The sequence below is a fragment of the Aquarana catesbeiana genome, unplaced genomic scaffold (genome assembly GCF_042186555.1).
Source record: "Aquarana catesbeiana isolate 2022-GZ unplaced genomic scaffold, ASM4218655v1 unanchor236, whole genome shotgun sequence".
NCBI lineage: Eukaryota > Metazoa > Chordata > Amphibia > Anura > Ranidae > Aquarana > Aquarana catesbeiana.
Genome location: NW_027362664.1, coordinates 276,231 through 301,573, shown reverse-complemented (window position 1 = coordinate 301,573; position 25,343 = coordinate 276,231). Strand labels below are relative to the sequence as shown.

At 46.9% G+C, this 25,343-nt stretch overlaps 1 protein-coding gene across 2 annotated transcripts; it reads left to right on the top strand.

Annotated features, from left to right (window-relative positions):
* The first annotated feature begins 16 nt into the window (after nucleotides 1-16).
* Nucleotides 17-13,779, top strand: LOC141121978 (uncharacterized). 2 transcript variants are annotated; one of them, XM_073611763.1, is made up of 5 exons: nucleotides 17-609; nucleotides 10,371-10,499; nucleotides 10,773-10,907; nucleotides 10,994-11,117; nucleotides 11,985-13,778. In XM_073611763.1, the coding sequence occupies exons 1-5, from the start codon at nucleotides 583-585 to the stop codon at nucleotides 12,893-12,895; spliced, it is 1,326 nt and encodes a 441-aa protein (XP_073467864.1). In that variant the 5' UTR covers nucleotides 17-582; the 3' UTR covers nucleotides 12,896-13,778. The 2 variants fall into 2 exon arrangements, with proteins under 2 accessions (XP_073467864.1, XP_073467865.1); XM_073611764.1 differs by lacking the exon at nucleotides 17-609 and adding an exon at nucleotides 688-839 and having other exon boundaries at nucleotides 11,985-13,779.
* The last annotated feature ends 11,564 nt before the right edge of the window (nucleotides 13,780-25,343 follow it).

The window sequence follows — 25,343 nt, the reverse complement described above, 5'->3', positions numbered from 1 at the left end:
GGGCGGGGGGTGGGGTGGGATTTTATGTGCTTGGGTGTTTAACATAATTGGAACTACCGCTATTTTATTCTCTAGGGTGTCTGCTTTCAGAAAAGATATAATATTTTGGGGAGTTTTATGTAATCTTCAGGCCTAAAATATATATTTTTAAACATTCGTGCAGAAAATGCAAAAACGGCTCTGGCAGTGAAAGGGTTAAAGTTGATTTAAAAAAAAAAAAAAAAATCTGTGGAGGCCACATGATTCCTGTGGAGGGCGGAGCTCCAGTCTGCAGACAGATACCATTGGGAAATGCAGATAGGACAGGACACATGTCACCTCCACTTTCATGTGTTGTTTCTAATATCTATTGAATGCTTGTTACATTAAAGTTCATTAAACAAAAAAAAAAAACAATAAAAAGGTGGATTGGAGGCCACATGTTTCCTGTGGAGAGTGGAGCTACAGCCATTCATTGTTTGTTACAATAAAGTTCTAAAAAAAAAAAAGTGGTGTGGAGGTCACATGCTTCCTGTCAAAGGTGGAGCTCCACTCCTCAGCCACACCCCCCTCAAATGATCTGGAATAAAGACAAGAAGTTCCATGTGGCACGAAGAAGCAGTAGAGGAGGTAATAAGATCTTATTTTCTATTTACACCCAGTAACCCCCCGTCATGTCCGTCCTCTTCCTCCATAGTCACTGTGATGTCTTTTATCTCCAGCAGATGATGATACACACATATATAGTGTGGAAACCTAGATTAACCCCTTCAGGGTCAGAACATTTCCCCATTTACGGGGCCGGAACATTCTCTTCATTTTGGAGATAAATTCTAGTAATATGTTCCTCTATACCAGGGGTAGGCAAACTTTTGAGCACAGTGTGCCGAAAAATGTTTTCAAAGAAATTGAGCCTGACGATTTTATAACAAAAAAATGTCAACTTCACAATCTCAATCACGAAAAAGGATTTTTTATAAAATGCTGTAAACTACTTTAGTAGTGAGAAATGAACATCCTGCACTCTCACACCTCAGATCAGCTCCAATTCCTGCAACTCCACACCTCCCATCACTGTACCCCCCCCCCCCTTCTCATCTGCCCCACCATTCTAACCCCCTGTACCACCCTGCTTATCAGCCCCACCAATGTACCTCCTTTCTCCTCTGCCCCAACACTGAAACGCCCTGCTCATCCTTCCCACCGCTGAACCCCCTTCTCATCTGCCCCATCACTGTACCCCCCTGCTTTTCTGTGCCACCGCTGAACCCCCTTCTCATCACTCCTACCACTGTACATCCTGAACATCTGCCCCACCGATGTACCCCCTTGTTCTTCTGTCCCTCCAATGTAACCCCCCTGCTCATCTGCCCCATCAATGTACCTCCCTGCACACCTGCTCCACCAACATAACCCCATGCTCTTTTGTCTCACTACTGAATCACCTTCTCATCTGTCCTAACACTGAACTCATCTGCTCTTCTGCCTCACCTCTGTTCCCCCTGCTCATCTGTCCCTCCAATACACCTCCTTTTACATCTGCCCAACTGCTCTACCCCCCCTGCTTTTCTTCCCCAACACTGAACCCCCTTCTCATCTCTTCCACCCCTGAACAGCTCTGCATATATTCCCTACAGCTGTACCCTCCTGCTCTTCTGTTCCACCTCTGAACCCCTCCTGCACAACTGCCCCACCGCTGTACCCTCCTGCTCTTCTGTTCCACCTCTGAACCCCTCCTGCACAACTGCCCCACCGCTGTACCCTCCTGCTCTTCTGTTCCACCTCTGATCCCCTCCTGCACAACTGCCCCACCGCTGTACCCTCCTGCTCTTCTGTTCCACCTCTGATCCCCTCCTGCACAACTGCCCCACCGCTGTACCCTCCTGCTCTTCTGTTCCACCTCTGATCCCCTCCTGCACATCTGCCCCACCGCTGTACCCTCCTGCTCTTCTGTTCCACCTCTGATCCCCTCCTGCACAACTGCCCCACCGCTGTACCCTCCTGCTCTTCTGTTCCACCTCTGATCCCCTCCTGCACAACTGCCCCACCGCTGTACCCTCCTGCTCTTCTGTTCCACCTCTGATCCCCTCCTGCACATCTGCCCCACCGCTGTACCCTCCTGCTCTTCTTTTCCACCTCTGATCCCCTCCTGCACATCTGCCCCACCGCTGTACCCTCCTGCTCTTCTGTTCCACCTCTGATCCCCTCCTGCACAACTGCCCCACCGCTGTACCCTCCTGCTCTTCTATTCCACCTCTGATCCCCTCCTGCACATCTGCCCCACCGCTGTACCCTCCTGCTCTTCTATTCCACCTCTGATCCCCTCCTGCACATCTGCCCCACCGCTGTACCCTCCTGCTCTTCTGTAACACCTCTTAACAACTCCTGCACATCTGCCCCACTGTTGTACCCCCCTGCTCTTCTGTTCCACCTCTGAACCCACTGTTCATCTGTCGCACCTCTGAACCCCCCTGCACATTACCCTCCTGCTCTTCTGAATGAATGAATGATTTGTAAAGCGCAGCAAATGCAATCTGAATCGCCTCAAAGCGCTGGATGCATTCTCTGTTGTCAGCTTCTCAGAAAAGGAAGGTCTTTAGTTTTTTCTGAAGGCCTGGTGGCTTACTTCCATGCAGATGTTGGTTGGAAGAGCATTCCATAGTCGAGGTCCTTGGACTGCGAATCTTCGTTCTCCCTTTGCTTTGTAGCGGTATTTGGGAATGGTAAGGAGGTTTTGGTTAGCTGATCGAAGACTGCGATTCGGTGTGTAGTGTTTTATTTTCTCGCGGAGATAGAGTGGGGCGTTTCCTTGTATGCATTTGTGGGTGAGGCAGAGGGTCTTGAATGTGATCCGATTCTTCACGGTTAGCCAGTGTAGGCTCTTTAGGGATGGGGAGATGGATTCCCAGGGTTTTTTTCCTGTTAACAGTCTTGCCGTCGTGTTTTGGATGAGTTGTAAGCGCGCAAGCTGATATTGGGGTAGTCCTAGGTAGAGCGAGTTTGCGTAGTCGAGTCGGGAATTGATGATTGTTCCCACAACTGCCGCTTCTGTTCTTCTGTTCCACCTCTGTTCCGCTTCTGTTCCACCTCTGATCCCCTCCTGCACAACTGCCCCACCGCTGTACCCTCCTGCTCTTCTGTTCCACCTCTGATCCCCTCCTGCACAACTGCCCCACCGCTGTACCCTCCTGCTCTTCTGTTCCACCTCTGATCCCCTCCTGCACAACTGCCCCACTGCTGTACCCTCCTGCTCTTCTGTTTCACCTCTGAACCCCTCCTGCACATCTTCCCCACCGCTGTACCCTCCTGCTCTTCTGTTCCACCTCTGAACCCCTCCTGCACATCTGCCCCACCGCTGTACCCTCCTGCTCTTCTGTTCCACCTCTGAACCCCTCCTGCACATCTGCCCCACCGTTGTACCCTCCTGCTCTTCTGTTCCACCTCTGATCCCCTCCTGCACATCTGCCCCACCGCTGTACCCTCCTGCTCTTCTGTTCCACCTCTGATCCCCTCCTGCACATCTGCCCCACCGCTGTACCCTCCTGCTCTTCTGTTCCACCTCTGAACCCCTCCTGCACATCTGCCCCACCGCTGTACCCTCCTGCTCTTCTGTTCCACCTCTGATCCCCTCCTGCACAACTGCCCCACCGCTGTACCCTCCTGCTCTTCTGTTCCACCTCTGATCCCCTCCTGCACATCTGCCCCACCGCTGTACCCTCCTGCTCTTCTGTTCCACCTCTGATCCCCTCCTGCACATCTGCCCCACCGCTGTACCCTCCTGCTCTTCTGTTCCACCTCTGAACCCCTCCTGCACATCTGCCCCACCGCTGTACCCTCCTGCTCTTCTGTTCCACCTCTGATCCCCTCCTGCACAACTGCCCCACCGCTGTACCCTCCTGCTCTTCTGTTCCACCTCTGATCCCCTCCTGCACAATTGCCCCACCGCTGTACCCTCCTGCTCTTCTGTTCCACCTCTGATCCCCTCCTGCACAACTGCCCCACCGCTGTACCCTCCTGCTCTTCTGTTCCACCTCTGATCTCCTCCTGCACAATTGCCCCACCGCTGTACCCTCCTGCTCTTCTGTTCCACCTCTGAACCCCTCCTGCACAACTGCCCCACCGCTGTACCCTCCTGCTCTTCTGTTCCACCTCTGAACCCCTCCTGCACAACTGCCCCACCGCTGTACCCTCCTGCTCTTCTGTTCCACCTCTGAACCCCTCCTGCACATCTGCCCCACTGCTGTACCCTCCTGCTCTTCTGTTCCACCTCTGAACAACTCCTGCACATATGCCGCACTGTTGTACCCCCCTGCTCTTCTGTTCCACCTCTGAACCCCCTGTTCATCTGCCCCACCACTGTAACCCCCTGCTCATCTGTCCCACCACTGTAACCCCCTGCTCATCTATGATTTGCGTGATATGCAGAGGGGTAAAAGGAAGCAGAGATGAGACACATCTACCTGTCCTGGCACACTCATCCTGCTGATCCAACTCTCACAATCCAGCTCACGTGCTTGTATGTGATGTATGGGATGTATGTGATGTATGAGATGTATGTGATGTCACATACAAGCATCTGAAATGGATGCGCAATGATGAGCTCAGGTCAGGGGCATTTTCTGAAAGCAGTGGGCCTATGTGCAGAACCCCTGCAACTGAGAAAAAGTGGTTGGGTGTGATTTTCGTTGCGCTGAATACTGGCTGTGGCTTAAAGGGACACAGTGCCGGGGTTCAGTAGTAAGTGATGAAAAGGTTCAGGAATAATTTTAAAAAGTTCACAGAAGCTCAACAGTAATTCCACAAACTGTCACCTGATTGGGGTTTTCTCAATCACAGTGAAATCCCTTCTTTCTGAGATTGGTAGTGGCAACCAAGCAAGTCATCTTCTTCCAGATGGTGGACGGGGCTAGCAGGACTGTGATTGGCTTTAGCATTGGCCAAGACAGTCCTCCTCCTCCTGGAAACAGGGACCCCCCCTCCCAGCAGAACTGCACCCAATCTCTTCCCCATCACAAAAGCGGACTACAGCAAAGTTAGAGAACCAAACAATGTTTCCCATCTTTTACAATGTGTGGGGGCACAGTGCCTCCCCCTCAGTGCAGATGTGGTGTGGGGAATTCTGAAATTGGAATGTATTTGTGTCTCACTGACACTTCCCTGTGCTGCTCTGCTGATGGCGAGGGAGTCGAGTGCCGGCAAAAGAGGCTTTGCGTGCCACTTGCGGCACCAGTGCCGGCGGTTGCCTACCCCTGGGCTAAACAAACAGCACTGACAATAAATATACAAGACAATGACCAACCTGAGGGGTCTCTGAGGAAAGTAGAGGAGCTGGGGGGTCTCTGAGGGAAGTCGAGGATCTGAGGGAAGTAGAGGAGCTGAGGGGTCTCTGAGGGAAGTAGAGGAGCTGAGGGGTCTCTGAGGGAAGTAGAGTAGCTGAGGGGTCTCTGAGGGAAGTAGAGTAGCTGAGGGGTCTTTGAGGGAAGTAGAGTAGCTGAGGGGTCTCTGAGGGAAGTAGAGTAGCTGAGGGGTCTCTGAGGGAAGTAGAGTAGCTGAGGGGTCTCTGAGGGAAGTAGAGTAGCTGAGGGGTCTCTGAGGGAAGTAGAGTAGCTGATGGGTCTCTGAGGGAAGTAGAGGAGCTGAGGGGGTCTCTGAGGGAAGTAGAGGAGTTGAGGGAAGTAGAGTAGCTGAGGGGTCTCTGAGGGAAGTAGAGGAGCTGAGGGGTCTCTGAGGGAAGTAGAGGAGCTGAGGGGTCTCTGAGGGAAGTAGAGGAGCTGAGGGGTCTCTAAAGGGAAGTAGAGGAGCTGAGGGGTCTCTGAGGAGGTATTGGGACTTAAAGTGGTTGTTAACCCACCAATGTAACTTTACAGTATCCTCTCTGTTTATATATGTAATGTCCCCCTGTGTACGTGCCTTATAAAAATAATGCAGTATATACCTGTTTACAGAGCGCTGATTGGCACTTATGTGACCCGCCGCCTCTCTTCTCTCTCGGCCCGACAGATGCGGCGGGCGAGGCTGAGGATCCCCCCGCTGGTGTCAGTCAGGAGAGAGGCGGCGGTTCACATGAGTCCCGATCAGCGCTCTGTAATCAGGTATATACTACATTATTTTTATAAGGCACATACACAGGGGACATTACGTACATAAACAGAGAGGATACTGTAAGAAAATAATTATAATTAGAGCAACTTGAGCGGAGGGGGTGGGCACGTAGCTGACAGGCAGGGAGCGGAGGGGGCGGGCACGGAGCTGACAGTCAGGGAGGAGAGAATGGAGGAGAGCACAGAGGAGGGCAGAGGACACAGCGGATGATGGAGGCACATACAGTGACCACGGTGTCAGGGCTCAGTAGCCATGATATACCATGGTCAGTTTACAGGGGGGGTATAACCAGGCAGGATCAGCCAGATATTTCAGGTGATACAGGGGGCCAAATGACACCACACAAGCACTGTGCTATATAACATGCTTTAAAGGAACAGGATCTTTATTTTTCTTTTTCTTAGGTTAACAAATGCTTTAAGGACTCTGGGAGTCTCTGAGGGTGTACTTCATCTGAAGGGCTTTGGGACAAGTGCAGCTGAATTGCTTTGGGGGCCTCCTAGGAAGTAATAGGGCTGAATAACTCTGAGAAGTTAGTGGGACTAAAGGGCTGTGGGGGCCTCTAAGGGGGTAGTCAGTCTGCAAGGCTCTGAAGGAAAAGTGTCTGTTGGTCTCTGATGCAGTGGTCAGTGCTGGATTTCAGGGCCCCAGGAACCCACTGCCACTCTGTACAATGTCCTGAATACTACAGAATACTTGGCAACCAAGAGAGCAAACATCTCCCTCTTCTGTCCTCCTCCTACCTACACTGGGCTGCCATTGGATGGAAGAGAACAGACTCCTCCCCCACAGCTTTCTACTCCACCAGCAGCATCCTCCTGCTATCCAATCTTTGTTGGGGAAATGTTGCTGGGATTCTTTCCTATAGTGCTTCTTTCTCTAAGTGACTCATTATACAAGTAATATGCGCTTTAAGCTTTGCCTCATCTGAAGATTTCTTCTCTGTCCCTCCACATGTATGTCCCAGCTGAGTCACATCCACCCATAACTGAAAACTGACTTCGCTTTCACTGTGTCTGTGTGCATTTTTGAACAGCGTTGCCTTCACCATCTGTTGCCCTGTCTGCATTTTTATGATGTTTTTTTTGCTCTGTAGTGTCTTACCTAATTTATGTGCTCTTCTTATCTTTACAACTCTGCCCTCTTGCTAGTCTGACTTTAGATGTGAAAGGTTTGCTTTGTTAGCTAGCAATTCTTATATTAACTAATGATTAATTAACAAACAACCACCCTCACCCTTAACAGTATAAAACCAGAGCACCCTTATGGGGTCAGCATGTTGCTGGGGTTCTTTCCATTAGTGATCCTTTCCTTTAGTGATTCTTTATACAAGTGATATGCACTTCAAGCTGTACACTTTAGTGATTGCACAAGGTGAACATACATAGCAAACTGCACTGAAAAGTACCAAACAGACTGCAGATGACCCCGTCTCTCTTCATCTCTCCTTCCACTCTGTAACATGCGCTCCCTACCACTTCTGGCAGTTATGTCCTCTTTCCTCTAACCTTCTTTCCTTCACCCCACAGCTTACATATATCACCTTCCTTTATGCCCTCTCCATATTACTGCACTTACCAACTCCTGCTACTTCTACACCCACATGCTTATAAATCCTCCATGATGCTGGGGTATGTCCCTACATATAAATTGCACTCCCATATCACCTCCCTTACCCCTCTGCTTTTTCTAACCTCTGGTGACATATCCCCAAACCCTGGGCCTCCATCATTTAACTGTGCCCAACGCTCCCATCACCCTACACCCTCTGGCAGCAGCCACAATCCATAGAATTTAGTTTCCACTCCTCTTCTTCCCAAATCCAGCCTCCTCTTCTCCTGCTCCCTCTGGAATGCCCGCTCTGTCTGTAACAAACTCCCCCCCCCCCCCACCTCTCTGTCTAACCTCCTCTCTTGACCTGAAGCAATGGATACATGCTCCTACTCACGCCAATGGTAACACCCTTGACCTTGTATACGCCTATCTATGAATTCTGTGCAACCTCTCCCACTCTCTGATCACCACCTTATTAGGTTCGCTCTCTCACTGTCTTCCACCTCCTTTCCCTCCAACCGCCTAACAGTTACCCCTAGAAACCTTCGCCACCTCAACCCTTCTCTTCTCTAATAATGACCACCTCTATTACACAATCGCATCTCTGTCCTGTCCCAACCTAACCATTTCTGTCTACAACAACTCATTGTCATCCTCCCTAGACAAGCTTGCCCCCCCCCCCCAACCACCACCACCACCACCACACAGAATCAGGCCCCAACCCCTACAATCCTGGCAAATGGATAACACCAGTCTCAAAAAACATAGAAGCACTCTTGAGCACCTGAGAGACTTCTAACAATAGAAAATCTGCCCTCCAAAAATACTAGTCTTGCCTCCTCACTGCCAAGCAGACCTATTTTATCACTTTCATTAACACCTTCTCATCCATTCCCCATCAACTCTTCTCTACCTTTAACTCTCTTCTTCATCATCCACTACCTCCACCCACTAACTCACTCACTGCCCAGGAGATCACCAATCACTTCAAAAATAAGATAGAATTCATGAGAAGATCTCCAATGCCCATATACATCCCCTACTTAACACACCATGTCCACAGGTACAATCATGACTTCCCTCATTCAACCCTGTAACTATTGATGAGGTTGCTAATCTTTATTCTAACGCCCACCAAACCACCTGCTCTCTGGACCCTGCTCCCTCACAAATGCCACGGTCACCCTCTGGCTCCATTCTACACTCTCTAACTCACATCTTCAATCTCTTCTGGGATCTTCCCCAACTCTCTAAAACATGCGCTAGTCACCTTAAAAACCCCTCACTGGACCCCACCAATCTTAACAACCTATGCCACATCTCCTTACTCCATTTTTCCTCCATACTCCTTGAACGTTTGGTCTACAATTGATTGAGTGACCATCTGACTGAGAACAAACTTCTTGATCCCCTTCAGTCTCTAGATTTCACCCCCAACATCCCATATAAACTGCTCTCCTTATGGAGAAAGCTAAAACCAATAAAAACTATTCTGTACTCCTATTCCTGGACCTCTCTGCTGCCTTTGATACAGTGGAACACCCCTCCTCCTCAAAAAACTCCACTCTTTTGGTCTCCATGACTGTACTTTTCGCTGGTTCTCATCCTACCTATCCCACCGCACCTTCAGTGTCACTTATAACTCTACTCCCTCTTCTCTTCCTTTCTCTGTTGGGTTTTCCCAAGGTTCTGTTCTTGGACCTCTCCTATTCTCAGTCTACACCCTTCTCCCTGGGTCAGTTGATTGCCTCCCGTGGCTTTCAATACCATTTCTACGCTGATGACACACAAATCTATCTCTCTACCCCTCAGCTCACAACATCTGTCTCCTCACGTATCATCAAATTTACTAACAGACATATCAGCCTGGATACCACACCACTTCCTCAAACTCAACCTATCCAAAACTGATCTCATAATATTTCCTCCCCATGTGCCTCTTCCCCTGATCTCTCTGTCAAAATCAACGGCACAACTATAAACCCGTCCCCGCATGCCAAGGTCCTATGTCCCATATGTATTCACTGTCCACAACTTGCCGCCTCAACCTCCGAAACATTTCCAAGAAATGTCCCCTTCTAACCAATGACACCACAAAGCTTCTAATTCACTCCCTGGTCACGTTCAACGCTCTTCTCATTGGCTTACCCTTACATAGGCTCCTCCCCCTTCAGTCCATCATGAATGCTGCTGCCAGACTCATCCACCTTACATACTGCTCAGTGTCTTCTTCCCCTCTCTGCCAATCCCTCCATTAGCTGCCACTCACCCAACAGGGTAAATTCAAAATACTAACAACTTGCAAAGCCATCCACAACTCAGCTGCCACATATATCACTAACCTAGTCTCAAAATACCAACCAGATTGTTCTCTTTGTTCCTCCCAAGACCTCATGCTCTCTAGCTTTATTTTCTCCATCAGCCCACCCCCCACAGTTATTACTTTTTGTATCACTTGACCCTCCCGCCTAGATTGTAAGCTCTAACAAGCAAGGCCCTCTGATCCCTCCTGTATTGAATTGTATTGTAAGTGTACTGTCTGCCCTCATGTTTTAAAGTGCTGCAGAAATTGTTGGCGCTATATAAATCCTGTATAATAATAAATAATAAATGTGTTCCCATGAGGGCAGTAGTCCTTAAATGTACAGCAACCCCCCTATTACCCCCCTCACATCCACATCCTATTATTATGTGACCAACACCATCCAAATAATTCTTACTTTCATTTCCCAAAGTTATCCGTCTACAAGGAGACCTGTATAGATCAAATGATGGCACCAATGAGGATGGAGGAGGACCGGAGTCACATGACTGAGAGGATACTAAACCTCACCCTGGAGCTCATCTACCAGCTGACCGGAGAGGTGAGGAGGATTCTGGGAGGTCACATGACATCACTCTTATCTCTATTAATAAAACACAGACCTGACCGGACAGGTGAGGAGGATTCTGGGAGGTCACATGACATCACTCTTATCTCTATTAATAAAACACAGACCTGACCGGAGAGGTGAGGAGGATTCTGGGAGGTCACATGACATCACTCTTATCTCTATTAATAAAACACAGACCTGACCGGAGAGGTGAGGAGGATTCTGGGATTTTAACATGATATTCCTATTGGTTCTTCAATACAGAAATTTCCTCTTGTGAAGTCAGGTGATCATATGACCATCACAGTGCCTCCATGTGACTCCCTAAAACCTAAGAGACACAACATGGAGAAGATTCTAGAAGTCACCAAGAAGATGATGGAGCTGCTGACAGGAGAGGTGAGCAGTGCTGGGAATTCTGGGACATTATCCAGTAACAGACAAGGGATGTGTCTGGATGGTGACTGTATCATTGTGTGTGTCAGGTTCCTATAAGGTGTCAGGATATCACTGTCTATTTCTCCATGGAGGAGTGGGAGTATTTAGAAGGACACAAGGATCTCTACAAGGACGTCATGATGGACAATCAGCCGCCCCTCACATCACCGGGTAAGAGGAGACTTTATTGTAAAGGAGAGAGCAGTACGGAGGGTCCACCTAGATCCCCCATCATCTGATAAACACATAGAAACAATGTATTCAGTCTCAGGAGATGGGAGGCAGCGGTGTGGGACCTCTGAAATTTGTCTCATGTAAATATTTAAACTTCCAGTGATTACTGAATACCAATATTATGAGTTCTGACCCTTACACTATATACTCTATGTTGTACATTACATAATTCTGATACTATAAAATCCTAACTGTTGTATCCTATATAATAAGTTGTACATTACATAGGACTTCTTTGACACCCATTTTCTACCAGCTGGACATTTTATATCTGATGATCTGATTGGAGCACATACATTTATAATAATGTGATAAGATCCCCAAACTTTGGAACCTTAAACAGAAAGTGATAATGAGGGAGGAGTCAATAACCCAATGATGGTGGTCTTCAGGATCAGTCCAGTCTTCATCTTGGTTGTTCTCCCCCATCCTCACTCTCTGACCTCTGGTGGGGCTCAGCCCCGCTGTTATTCATGACTAAATCATGGACTAAATAAGGAAGTGCAGGACTTCTTGTGTTGGGAAGATGGCAATGAGTGATAGAGGGGGTGGGGACACTCATCCTATAATCCCCTCATCACTGTCACTCCTATAAAAGACAGTTCTCGTTGTTTCCTCACTCTCTGACTAAGGTCCATGAATAAAGAAATTAACTGGTTAGAGATCAGAGGACCCATTTACTAGTTACCTTGAGGGTGGAATTGTAAGATCCTCAGAGACAAAGCTGCCTGATGTGGGCGGAGTCCTGGTTTAGGGGAACCAATCAGCTCATGTCTAGTAATAATCTTTTTATTCCTATTTTAGTAGATGGACGGGAGATGAGGAAAACCTCAGAGGATTGTCTCACTTTGTCTCCAGACTGTAAAGTAGAAGATGAGGACATCACACAGTATAGTCCAGGAGAAAACCCGACTACCTCAAATGTCCATCCGGCACCACACAGTGTAGATGGATCATCGTATTCCTCTTATCCTGAGGAACCTCAGACTGTGAGGGACGGTGCCGTCCTTCCAACAGAGAAGAGCTTTTCCTTTACTGACTGCGGCAAGTGTTTCCATTCTAAATACACTCCTAATAGGCATATAAGATCTCACACGGGGGAGAAACCGCATTCCTGTCCTGAGTGCGGGAAATGTTTTTCATTGAAGTCCAGTCTTTACAAACATCAGAGATCTCACACGGGGGAGAAACCTTATTCCTGTCCTGAGTGCAGGAAATGTTTTTCAGACAAGTTCAGTCTTTCCAGACATCAGAGATCTTACACAGGGGAAAAGCCGTATTCCTGTCCTGAGTGTGGGAAATGTTTTTCATTGAAGTCCGATCTTTACAAACATCAGAGATCTCACACGGGGGAGAAACCTTATTCCTGTCCTGAGTGCAGGAAATGTTTTTCACAGAAGTCCAATCTTTCCAGACATCAGAGATCTCACACAGGGGAAAAGCCGTATTCTTGTCCTGAGTGCGGGAAATGTTTTTCATTGAAGTCCAGTCTTTACAAACATCAGAGATCTCACACAGGGGAAAAGCCGTATTTCTGTCCAGAGTGTGGGAAATATTTTTCACGGATGTCTAATCTTTACCAACATCAGAGATCTCACACAGGGGAGAAACCTTATTCCTGTCCTGAGTGTGGTAAATGTTTTTCAGTGAAGTGCAGTCTTTCCAGACATCAGAGATCTCACACGAGGGAGAAGCCATATCCCTGTCCTGAGTGAGGGAATTGTTCCTCACTGAAGTCCTGTCTTCCTGTACATCAGGGATCCCACACAACCCTTGAGGTGTATTAATGCCTTGAGTGTGGGAAATGTCTTCTATATGAATGTTGCTGGACATCACAGCTCTCATGTGGGGAAGAAGCACACCCTGATATACACCTCAGATATACTCCATGGCTGATCTTCATCATGTAAGAAACAGTTCATAAGGAGATCAGAGATCACCAAAGACATGGATGAAGTGTTGTACCGTGTTGGACATTGATAGCAGTAGAAGAATAAAAATGGAGTCATTACCTTTCATTGGCTGAGTACATTTTGTGGTGTAAGATTTCACAAATACGTAGAGATCTATTTTTTAAAAAATTTGTTGAATGAATGTGAGCAGCATTCACTTCACTGTGATAAATATTGGATGTATTTTATTTCATACACCGATTTTCTTGGCTCCATCTAGTTGCCATGATGAAGTATTGTCATATGATATGACAGAAAAAATATCTCATTATGGTCACTAGATTGAGCTGATGATCATAGGAAATCACTGTGTTGCATTCTGGCCAGAATGTGTACATAGTTAGTTACATTTAGTCAGGTTGAAAAAAGACACAAGTCCATCTAGTTCAACCATAAAAAAATAAAATAAAAAATATCATACAATCCCATACCCACCGTTGATCCAGAGGAAGGTGAATAACCCCAGAAAAGCATGATCCAATTTGCTACAGCAGGGGAAAAAAATCCTTCCTGATCCCTGATCCCCTGGATCAACTTTACCTATAAATGTTAGTATCCAGTTATATTATGTACATTTAGGAATGAATCCAGGCCTTTCTTAAAGCAATCTACTCAGCTGGCCAGAACCACCTCTGGAGGGAGTCTATTCCACATTTTCACAGCTCTTACTGTGAAGAAACCTTTCCGTATTTGGAGATGAAAACCCCTCTTAGACTTACCGGTAACGGTATTTCCATGAATATTCCAGGACAGCTACTTCTACGGGAAACATTCCGGCTTCTACAGGAAACACAAATCACACAATTTAAAAGGCCCCTCCCTCTCCCCGACCCTCAGTTGTATGAAGATCAAGTAAACCTCCACCAAAAGTGAACTTGGAACAGGAATAATAGATACTCATTAACACACCACCACTAGGTTAAATTAAGGGGACCAGTGAAAAAGAATAGGGTGGGAATATAGACGCTGTCCTGGAAGATTCATGGAAATACCATTACCGGTAAGTCTAATGCCCCGTACACACGGTCGGATTTTCAGTGTGTGGGCTCCATCGGACATTTTCCATCGGATTTTCCGACGCACAAAGTTGGAGAGCAGGAGATAAAATTTTCCGACAACAAAATCCGTTGTCGGAAAAAATCCATGGATTTTGTTGTCGGAATGTCCGAACAAAGTCCGACCGTGTGTACGCCCTATTACAGTGGTTTTCCCCCTTCATCTTCCAGGACAGCTACTTGAGAGGATAAGCAAGATTCTATACCTTAGGGAGGGACAACAGCCTGAAGTACTTTCCTTCCAAAGGAGAGGTCCTGGCTGGAGAGCATCTGGACTCTATAATGCTTGACGAATGCATGAGAGGAGGACCAGACAGCAGCTTTGGAAATATCTTCCCGTGATGCACCCGCTCTTTCTGCCAAAGATGCAGCTAGCTACCTAGTAGAGTGAGCCCTTACTCTGGAAGGATGGGATTGCCCTGAAGATCTGTAGGCCTCACATATAGCTTCTCTAATCCATCTGGAAATGGAACCCCTGGATGCCTTGGAACCCTTTTTGGGGCCACTAAAAGAAATCAGTAATTGGGAATCTTTTCTAAATTCACTAGCTACTTCTAAGTAATGTAGAAGACATCTTACATCTAAAAAACTAAATATTTCCTCCTCTGGATTCCTGGGGGAGGAACAAAAGCTAGGAAGAACTACTTCCTGGGATCTGTTGAACTCAGACGAAACTTTGGGCAAATACAAAGGTCAGGCCTGATTACTATCCTGTCGTCTAAAATCCTTAGGAAAGGATCTTTACATGAGAAAGAACCTAAATCCGATACCCTTCTCCCAGAAGTTATGGCCTCATGAAGTGGCTCAAAAGGGTCTCTGGTAAGGGCGTTCAACACCAATGTCAAGTCCCAGGGGGGAACCTGCTTGGCGACTCTGGGTGTACGTCTAGCCCTGGTTGAGAGGAATCTTTTAATGGCTCCTCCGCCAGTATTTTTTCCATGAACAGAGACAGGGCAGCAACTTAAGAGTGCTGACAACAAGCCCCTTTTCCACCCCCCTCTGTAAAAAATCCAGAACACAGGGGATAGAAAACGAGTCTACTCCAGCACTTTTTTGCCAGGTTACAAAGGTCTTCCAAACTTTACCATAAATCTTCCTTGTGACTAATTTATGGCTGTCTAGAATAGTCTCAATAACCCTAGCTGAACATCCTTTTAATTATAGGATGTGCCGCTCAGCCTCCAAGCCGCCAGACGGTAAACCCGAGGGTTTGGATGAATCATTGGTCCCTGGTGGAGAAGGTTTCTTTTCTCTGGCAGGGGCCAGGGGGACTCTATTGAAAGTGCTCTCAGTGCAGAGAACCAGGGCCTCCATGCAGCAATCAGAATTACTTCTGCTTGTTCCTGCACAATCTTCCGGACCACCAGAGGAAATAGCGAAATTGGAGGAAAGGCGTAGGCCAGGGAAAAATTCCACTGGAAAGAGAGCACATCCGTCCCTAGGGACTCCGGTTCTCTCTTCAGGGAAAAATAAGCTGGAAGCTTCCTGTTGTGGGTGGAAGCAAATAGATCCATTTTGGGCATTCCCCACCCCACCTGACAACTAACTCCCGGAAGGTCTCCTGGATCAGCTCCCAACTGCTGGAACTGACAGTTACTCTGCTCAGATAATCTGCCAGTATATTTGCCATCCCACTGATGTGGACCGCCCTGATTGAGGAAACATTGTCCTCTGCCCAGGAAAGAATCTCCTGACTTAACACTAGCAGGCTGTCTGAGCGAGTACCCCCCTGCTTGTTGAGGTGTCATGGCATTGTCCAAAAAAATCAACAGGTCCCTTGCACGAATCCTTGTTGCGACCAAAGCCTTTCCTACTGCTAACGGTTCCCTGAAGTTTGAGGATTGAGCTGCCTCCTCTCGCTGCCAGGCTCCCTGAGCCTGCCAGTCTTCTGAGTGAGCTCCAACCCCACAAGCTGGCGTCTGTGGTAATCTTTATAGGGAAATGCTGGGCCCAAGCCTTCCCTACCTGCAGATGCTCCAGCCAGACTCACCAGAACAGATTGAGAGAATCATATCCTGGAAGCTGCACGACCTGTTCCAAAGAGGTTTTTCTGTCATCCCAACAACGCAGAAGAAATGCTTGTAGGGACCTGGAATGCAATTGGGCCCAGGGCACTCCTGGAATTGCTGCAGTAATCAAACCCAACAGCTGCATTATCTGACGCAGGGAAGCCTGGAGACTGCACCTGAAATTCTGCACGGAGAGGAGGATCTTGGAGATCTCCTCCAGTAAGAACATTTTTTGGGCAACTGAGTCTATCAGGTAGCCCAAAAAAAGACAGCTCTGGGAGGGAACCAGAGCAGATTTCTGCCGATTGACTTTCCAACCCAATCTATGGAAGGCCTGCAGAACTACTTGTAGACAGGGCCGGACTGGCCTACCGGGATACCTGGAAATATCCCGGTAGGCTGGCTGCACTAAGTACCGCTGGGGCTGCTTGCTGCCTGTGTCAGCAATCTAAAGAGCAGCGGCGGCCGCCGCAGTATGCAAATGGCTGTGTCACTGGTCAGTCACTGTCTGTGTGTCCTCCGTTCCGGCGCGCCACCCACCACATTCATCATCTAGAGCAGTGTTTCCCTAAAGTAATATGCCTGTGCCTGAGGGGGAGGAGCAGGAGAACGCCGTGCTGCTTCAGCACCGCCCACTAACTGCACGAGGAGAATATATAAAATGAAAGCAGGATAACTGGACTATAGGAGAAAACAACTCAAGTAATTTTCCATCCCTGATTACAGTAGTATAAGGAAAGAGGAGGGGTGGGAAGGGAAAGCGAGCTAGTGGGGAAGGGGGAGGCTGGACAAAAACCCTCCTCAAGGGGTGGGATTTTAGGGAAAAATTGGCTGAGTTGTGTAGGTAAGCATTTGGATAAACAATTAAAATAATAATATTTATTGAACAACAATATAAGAAAATGTACACAATACATAAATGGACATATACTATAACAGTAGTGACATCAACGATTCGTGCGTGACTAAAGCCAACATGTTTCGCTAGTGGAAATTCGCTTCATCAGGGCTAGACACGATGCAGTTAATGCACCACAACGGGCATTGTATATTTAGCCATGTGCCGTTGTGGTGCTTTCTATATAGGGAAAACTAAACGCCCTTTTGCTAGAAGGATACAGGACCACCTGTACTACCTGGACGCAGGACTACTGTATACCCCCATCTGTAAACATGTGGGCCTCCAACACAGCTATGATCCTAACTATGTGTCCTTCTTCGCCCTTGAGGTTATATCTGAACCAGAGAGGGGTGGGAATGTGGATAGAATGATCCTGCAGCGTGAGGCCAGGTGGATATATAACCAACGGGCAACCAGTCCACCGGGCCTCAACACTGCACTCACGTTTAACCCCTTTCTATAATCCCAGCTACCCTCATAAATACCGAGTACGCACATATTCTAATTATATACTATATCCTGTGCTACCAATTCTTACCTGCTGAAATTATGACCGTAGCTATGGATGTCACCATCACCTCCACCTCCGTTTCATTGTCTGTCATCTGGGGTTACAATAAGGCTGGGGTATTCTCTTATTTACCCTTTAGGTGTACAACACTGCGTATATCTATACAGTTGATAACTATCCATCCTGGGAGTCTAGAAACAAGCTTATTGGATTTATTTCATACTTACTAGGGGAATTAGGTTACTATTGAGTGACCCCTACTAGCTAGTCCTATTATTCACTAGTATCTCCCACTTATGTTATGACTGAATAATCAATTTCATCACAAAATCCTTTGCTGCTATTTTTTCAACCACTTTCTTTCCATGCAGATAATTAAATTTGTCTTTGTGTATATTATTTATTGCTAAAGCATATTTATACAACTGTCGTTAGATAGTCGGTCCTCCTGACCGATAAGTATGTATACACATATATATATATTTTTTGTATTATCCGCTGTTATACTGTTTATTTTTTATTTTTTATTTTTTATTTTTGTCTTTCTGGCACCATTTTTCGGCACATCCGCAGCCGTCCGGTCATGTCTGCGATTAAGTGGGAGGACTCGGATGTCCCTGCCCAGGGGGTGGAGCTTCCCCTTTATCCGCCCCCAGCTGCCCATCACGCCATATGTGCGCTGTGGGCAATGCGCGCGCATTACGCTAGGTGGAGCGTGCTCACGCTCGCTGTGCGCATGCGCGCGCATTACGGCAGGGACACCCGGACCGGAAGCAATGCCGGAGGTCATTCTGACCTGATTGCTTCCGGTAGGGCCATACCATTTAAAGATGGAAGCGCGGATGGTGTCTGTCTGACACATCCTGCGGCCATCCATCGTGAACGGGCGGACGCCCGTATCCTCTATGAGCAAACACTTCTTTTTGGCGCTGTCCTCGCTCTCCCCCCCTCCCTCCCTCTCCTGCTTAGAAGGGTAAGTCCACATATTGTAGATAAAAACATTTTCTTATGAACGTATCGGGTTTCCGGTTATATACTGGGGACTGTATGCAGATGTCTCCTAGCTTTTGTTACTTGTCATGCTTCTGTGGTCTTTGCCCTGTGGGGATATCTATATTTGGCATTATCTTGATTTGTATGTTAGTCCAAGGAAAGTTGCGTTGGGCCCCTGCACTAATAGGATTACCCAATATATATTATATTATTATATTATATAATATCGGGCACTATATATATATATCATTGATTCCATATAACGGATTTGGCAATGACCAATCACCGTCAATATAGACTGAGCTATTAATTACCTTTGATGCCGCCTGATATATATACATATATATTTTTCTTTTGAATTTGCAGCAGTGGTTCCCACGTATAACATCCTGAGTGTATGGCTCAGTTCTCCTACTGGCACTGTCATTCTGGGATCTGGCACCCAGCGACATTTCATACCGGCCGGCTGTGCGGTTGCTGTCTTTTAAATGGTGATTTTAACTTAGTCCTGAAACTATAGTAGGTGAGCAACTGTCTGTTATAATCAGTATCTGTTAGGCTTTGTTATGTCATTGGATGATCTAAGACTGCTTTTTGTCTACACAGTGTAAATGCATTAACTGCATCGTGTCTAGCCCTGATGAAGCGAATTTCCACTAGCGAAACATGTTGGCTTTAGTCACGCACGAATCGTTGATGTCACTACTGTTATAGTATATGTCCATTTATGTATTGTGTACATTTTCTTATATTGTTGTTCAATAAATATTATTATTTTAATTGTTTATCCAAATGCTTACCTACACAACTCAGCCAATTTTTCCCTAAAATCCCACCCCTTGAGGAGGGTTTTTGTCCAGCCTCCCCCTTCCCCACTAGCTCGCTTTCCCTTCCCACCCCTCCTCTTTCCTTATGCACGAGGAGAATAGAAGTGAATAGCCGGCCAGCTGCAGCACAAGAATTAAGTCACCATCACTTGCAGCCACTGTGCCCATTAAACGCTGCCACTGTACCCATCAATTGCTGCCACTGTGCCCCATCAAACGCAGCCACTGTACCCATCAATTGCAGCCACTGTACCCATTAAACGCTGTCACTGTACCCATTAATTGCTGCCACTGTGCCCCATCAAACGCAGCCACTGTACCAATCAATTGCAGCCACTGTGCCCATTAAACGCTGCCACTGTACCATCAAACACAGCCACTGTACCATCAAACGCAGCCACTGTGCCCATAGATTGCCAACACTGTGCCCTGCCCATCAAACGCAGCTACTGTACCCATAAATTGCTGCCACTGTGCCCCATCAAACGCAACCACTGTACCCATCAAACACAGCCACTGTGCCCATTAAACGCTGCCACTGTACCCATAATTTGCTGCCACTGTGCCCATTAAACGTTGCCACTGTACCATCAAATGCAGCCACTGTACCCATAAATTGCCACCACTGTGCCCATTAAACACAGCCACTGTGCCCATCAAACGCAGCCACTATACCATCAAACGCAGCCACTGTACCCATAAATTGCCACCACTGTGCCCATTAAACGCTGCCACTGTACCCATAAATTGACACCACTGTGCCCATTAAATGCTGCCACTGTACCCATAAGTTGCTGCCACTGTGCCCATCAAACGCAGCCACTGTACCAATCAATTGCAGCCACTGTGCCCATTAAACGCTGCCACTGTACCATCAAACACAGCCACTGTGCCCATAGATTGCCAACACTGTGCCCTGCCCTTCAAATGCAGCCACTGTACCCATAAATTGCTGCCACTGTGCCCCATCAAACACAGCCACTGTACCCATCAATTGCAGCCACTGTGCCCATCAAACACAGCCACTGTACCATCAAACACAGCCACTGTACCATCAAACACAGCCACTGTACCATCAAACGCAGCCACTGTACCCATAAATTGCCACCACTGTGCCCATTAAACACAGCCACTGTGCCCATCAAACACAGCCACTGTACCATCAAACGCAGCCACTGTACCCATAAATTGCCACCACTGTGCCCATCAAACGCAGCCACTGTACCAAACGCAGCCACTGTACCCATAAATTGCCACCACTGTGCCCATTAAACACAGCCACTGTGCCCATCAAATGCAGCCACTGTAACCATCAATTGCCGCCAGTTTGCCCATTAAATCCTGCCAGTGTCCCCCCCCCCCGCCCGGCACTTACCTGTCTCAGGTCAGCGCGTTGCTCCACGCTCCCTCCGATAGGCATCCAATCACAGCGCCTGTCGCTTCAGCCAATCAGGTGACAGGTAACCAGACCCAGTGCACCTGATTGGCTGAGAGGCGGGTCAGTGTTAGGGAAGTGATTTATTTGATTTCCTAACACAGCACTGTGTAAGCAGCGAACGCACAGCAGTGTGCCCGCTGTTTACCAATTTGGAAGCCTATTAGAGCCGACGGCTCTAATCAGGCACTTCTAAAAACACCCCCGCCGCTGTAATTCAGATGCCCGATGCCCTTTATATATATATATATATATATATATATATATATATATAAAGCCCTATGTGCTTTTATATGTGTCTTATCTATATATAATGCACTCTTTAAATGTGCTTTAAAATGCATGGTTTTCCATTTTATGAACAAGAAAATAATGACGTTATGCTGTTGGGCTGGTATAATAATGCTATGGGGCTGGTATGACATTTTTTCCAGGGCTGGTTTTCATTCCCAGTCCGGCCCTGCTTGTAGATCCTGACCAAGGTTCTCTTTGTCCCGGGCAAAGATCAAAAAGTCCTGAACCAACTTAGTCTTCTGTGGTGGCTCAATCTGTTCAGAAGTAAAAACTGCTTTCAATATCTTCAACTGGAAATAGGTATCTAGCCACATTAACAGCCACTTCAACCTCTGACGCGGATTCCTCGTCAGATGAGGAATCTGAGTTCTCCCCCTCCTCCGGGTCAGAGACCACACGGGAACTAACGGTCTCCAACACTAAAGCGGGTAGAGACCTCGTCGAGACCGAAGAAACCTGGGGTACTGTCACTGCTACAGAAGTGGAAGGACCCAACCCAGCTAACCTATCATTAAAGGCTTGGAAGGAGGAAACTACTTCCTTCATGGAAACCATCAATTCCTTTAAGTTTATAGCAGAATCAGCCCCTGCTACTGAAGAAATACATGTCTCACATAACAGTTTTCTACAGCTATCAGGAAGCTTGGATCTACAATTTCCACATTTTCTTTTAACAGGCTAGTCAACCTAGGAAAAAAGAACCACAATAAGAAAGGCATAAAAACTATACTTTCTAAAACATTTACCCCGGATAAATAATCTCTCATTACAGAGGAGAGGTACTAACCGAGGAGAAGAAGATAGAAGATGCTGCGGAGGAGATGCTGGAGGAGAACTCCGGAGGAAGAACCAGAAGAAGAAGAAGATGAAGGAAGATAGAAGAAAGAAGAAGCATTTAAATAAAGGAATTGTCAAAAACTGTCTCTTGTCATTTTTAACATTTTTGACAGTTTTTTAGTGAAATGGTAGGGGTAAGTACCCCCTTACCATTTCACACGGGGGGGGGGATCTGGGGGTCCCCTTGTTAAAGGGGGCTTCCAGATTCCGATAAGCCCCCCGCCCGCAGATCCCCACAACCACCGGCCAGGGTTGTGGGGATGAGGCCCTTGTCCTCATCAACATGGGGACAAGGTGTTTTGGGGGGCTACCCCAAAGCACCCTCCCAATGTTGAGGGCATGTGGCCTGGTACGGTTCAGGAGGGGGGCCACACTCTCGCCCCCCCTCTTTTCCTGCGGCCTGCCAGGTTGCGTGCTCGGATAAGGGTCTGTATGGATTTTTGGGGGGACCCCATGACGTTTTTTTTTTTTTTTTGGCGCGGGGTTCCCCTTAAAATCCATACCAGACCTGAAGGGTCTGGTATGGAATTTAGGGGGACCCCCAAGTCATTTTTTTAAAAAATTTTGGCCGGGGTTCCCCTTAATATCCATACCAGACCTGAAGGGCCTGGTATGGAATTTAGGGGGACCCCCACGTCATTTTTTTTTTTTAATTTTGGTTCGGGGTTCCCCTGTGGGGAATTCCCATGCCATTTTTATCAATGAACTTCTATGTGTATTGTCGGACCGGCAATGCAATAGCCGCGAGTAGTTTTACATGGGTTTTTTCATTCGAAATGTAATTTTGCTGTCAGACTGTTCTAAACACAAGAAACATGCGCCCCTTTACAGGCATACTATAGACACCCCCCAGCTACGAAATTTAAAGGGATATTACACTTTTATTGTTTGACTTTAAGCATTATTAAAATCACTGCTCCTGAAAAAACGGCCGTTTTTAAAACTTTTTTTTGCATTGATCCATGTCCCCTGGGGCAGGACCCGGGTCCCCAAACACTTTTTATGACAATAACTTGCATATAAGCCTTTAAAATTAGCAATTTCTTCCATAGACTTTTAAAGGGTGTTCCGCGGCATTTGAATTTGCCGCGAACACCCCAAATTGTTCGCTGTTCAGCGAACTTGCGAACAGCCAATGTTCGAGTCGAACATGAGTTCGACTCGAACTCGAAGCTCATCCCTAGTCCTCAGTGTTGACCGTAAAGTGAATAACTCAACACCAAGTTCACTATATGGACCCCTTATATATTTATACATGGTGATCATATCCCCCCTTATTCTCCTCTTCTCAAGAGTGAATAAATTCAGTTCCTCTAATCTTTCCTCATAGCTGAGCTCCTCCATGCCTCTTATCAGTTTGGTTGCCCTTCTCTGCACTTTCTCCAGTTCCCCGATATCCTTTTTTTAGAACTGGTGCCCAAAACTGAACTGCATATTCCAGATGAGGTCTTAGTAATGATTTGTACAGGGGCAAAATTATATCTCTCTCTGGAGTCCATACCTCTCCTAATACAAGAAAGGACTTTGCTTGCTTTGGAAAATGCAGCTTAGCATAGCATGCTATTATTGAGCTTATGATCTACCAAAACCCCCAGATCCTTCTCCACCATTGATTCCCCCAGTTGTACCCCCCTAGTATGTATGATGCATATTCTTAGCCCCCAAGTGCAGAACTTTACATTTATCAACATTGAACCTCATCTACCGTTGCCCAATTAGACAGAGCATTGAGGTCAGCTTGTAAATTGGAGACATCCTGTAAAGGACGTTATTCCACTGCATAGCTTAGTGTCATCTGCAAAGACAGAAATGTTACTTTTAATCCCAGACCCAATATCATTTATAAAGATACTAAAAAGTAAGGGTCCCAGCACTGAACCTTGGGGTACACCACTGATAACCCCAGACCCTTCAGAGTAAGAATCATTAACCACTACTTTCTGAATTCTGTCTTTTAGCCAGTTTTCTATCCATTTACAAACTGATATTTCCAAGCCTGTAGACTTTACCTTATGCCGCGTACACACGAGAGGACTTTACGGCAGACTTTGCCCGGCGGACTGGATTTCGTCAGACAATTCGATCGTGTGTGGGCTCCAGCAGACTTTGTTTTCTCAAAAGTTGGATGGACTTAGATTTGAAACACGTTTTAAATCAATCCGTCGAAATCAAGTCCGGTTGAAAAGTCCACTCGTCTGTATGCTAATTCGACGGACAAAAAGCCACGTTAGGGCAGCTATTGGCTACTGGCTATGAACTTCCTTCTTTTAGTCCGGTCGTACGTCATCACGCACAAATTCGATGGACTTTGGTGGATTGTGTGTAGGCAAGTCCGTTCATTCAGAAAGTCCATCATAAAGTCCGTCGAAAAGTCCGCCGGGCAAAGTCTGCCGTAAAGTCCGACCGTGTGTACGCGGCATTACACATGAGCCGCGTGTGGGGAACTGTGTCAAACACTTTTGCAAAATCCAAGTATACCACGTCCACAGCCACCCCTCTGTCCAAGATTTTAATTTCCTCCTCATAAAAAGAAATCAGGTTTGTCTGAAAACTTCTGTCTTTCATGAATCCATGCTGTCTGTTGCTTAAAATATTATTTTTCCAGCAAGAACTCGTCTATGTGGTCTTTTATTAAACTCTCCAGTAATGAGAGAGTAATAAAATGGTTGGATGAATGATTGTCATATTTGTCTAATGATTTTTCTCTAAGTAGACTCCTTAGTTTCCTGTCAGACATGGTTTCATAATCATACACTTGTGAGTACAGTAGACACTGGAGGATATAAGTTAATCAAAGCAACAATATTAACCAGTTGCCGACCCACCACAGTAAAAATACAATGGACTGGCGGCACATACAGGTCTGGTAATGTACTTTTATGCCATGGCTTTCTTCCGGGTCCACACGCATGCACGCGCACACCCAGCAAATCCCTGCTGTCATTGGCTGTAGGACAAGTTTGTCAGCAGGTCCCGGCCAATGATTTTGCCCAGTACCCTGATCACCTGCAGCCAATGACAAATCACTCCTGTGTTTTATTTTGTAAACACTGGGGGCTATCTTGTGATTTCTTCTCTTCCTGAGTCTTTTTCGGTTCAGGAAGAGAAGAGAACACCACACTGTGAGTATAAGCAGCACACTTTACACCCACACACCTTAGATTGGCACATTTAACCCCATTGATTGCCCTCATTAACCCTTTAATCACCTCTGTCACCCAACCAGTGCCATTAGTACAGTGTCAGTGTACTGTATGTTTTTGATCACTGTATTAGGGTCACTTGTTACATCCGATAATGCCAGGGTAAGCTAGCATTAGATTGCCCTCACACTATCGCACTCACACTA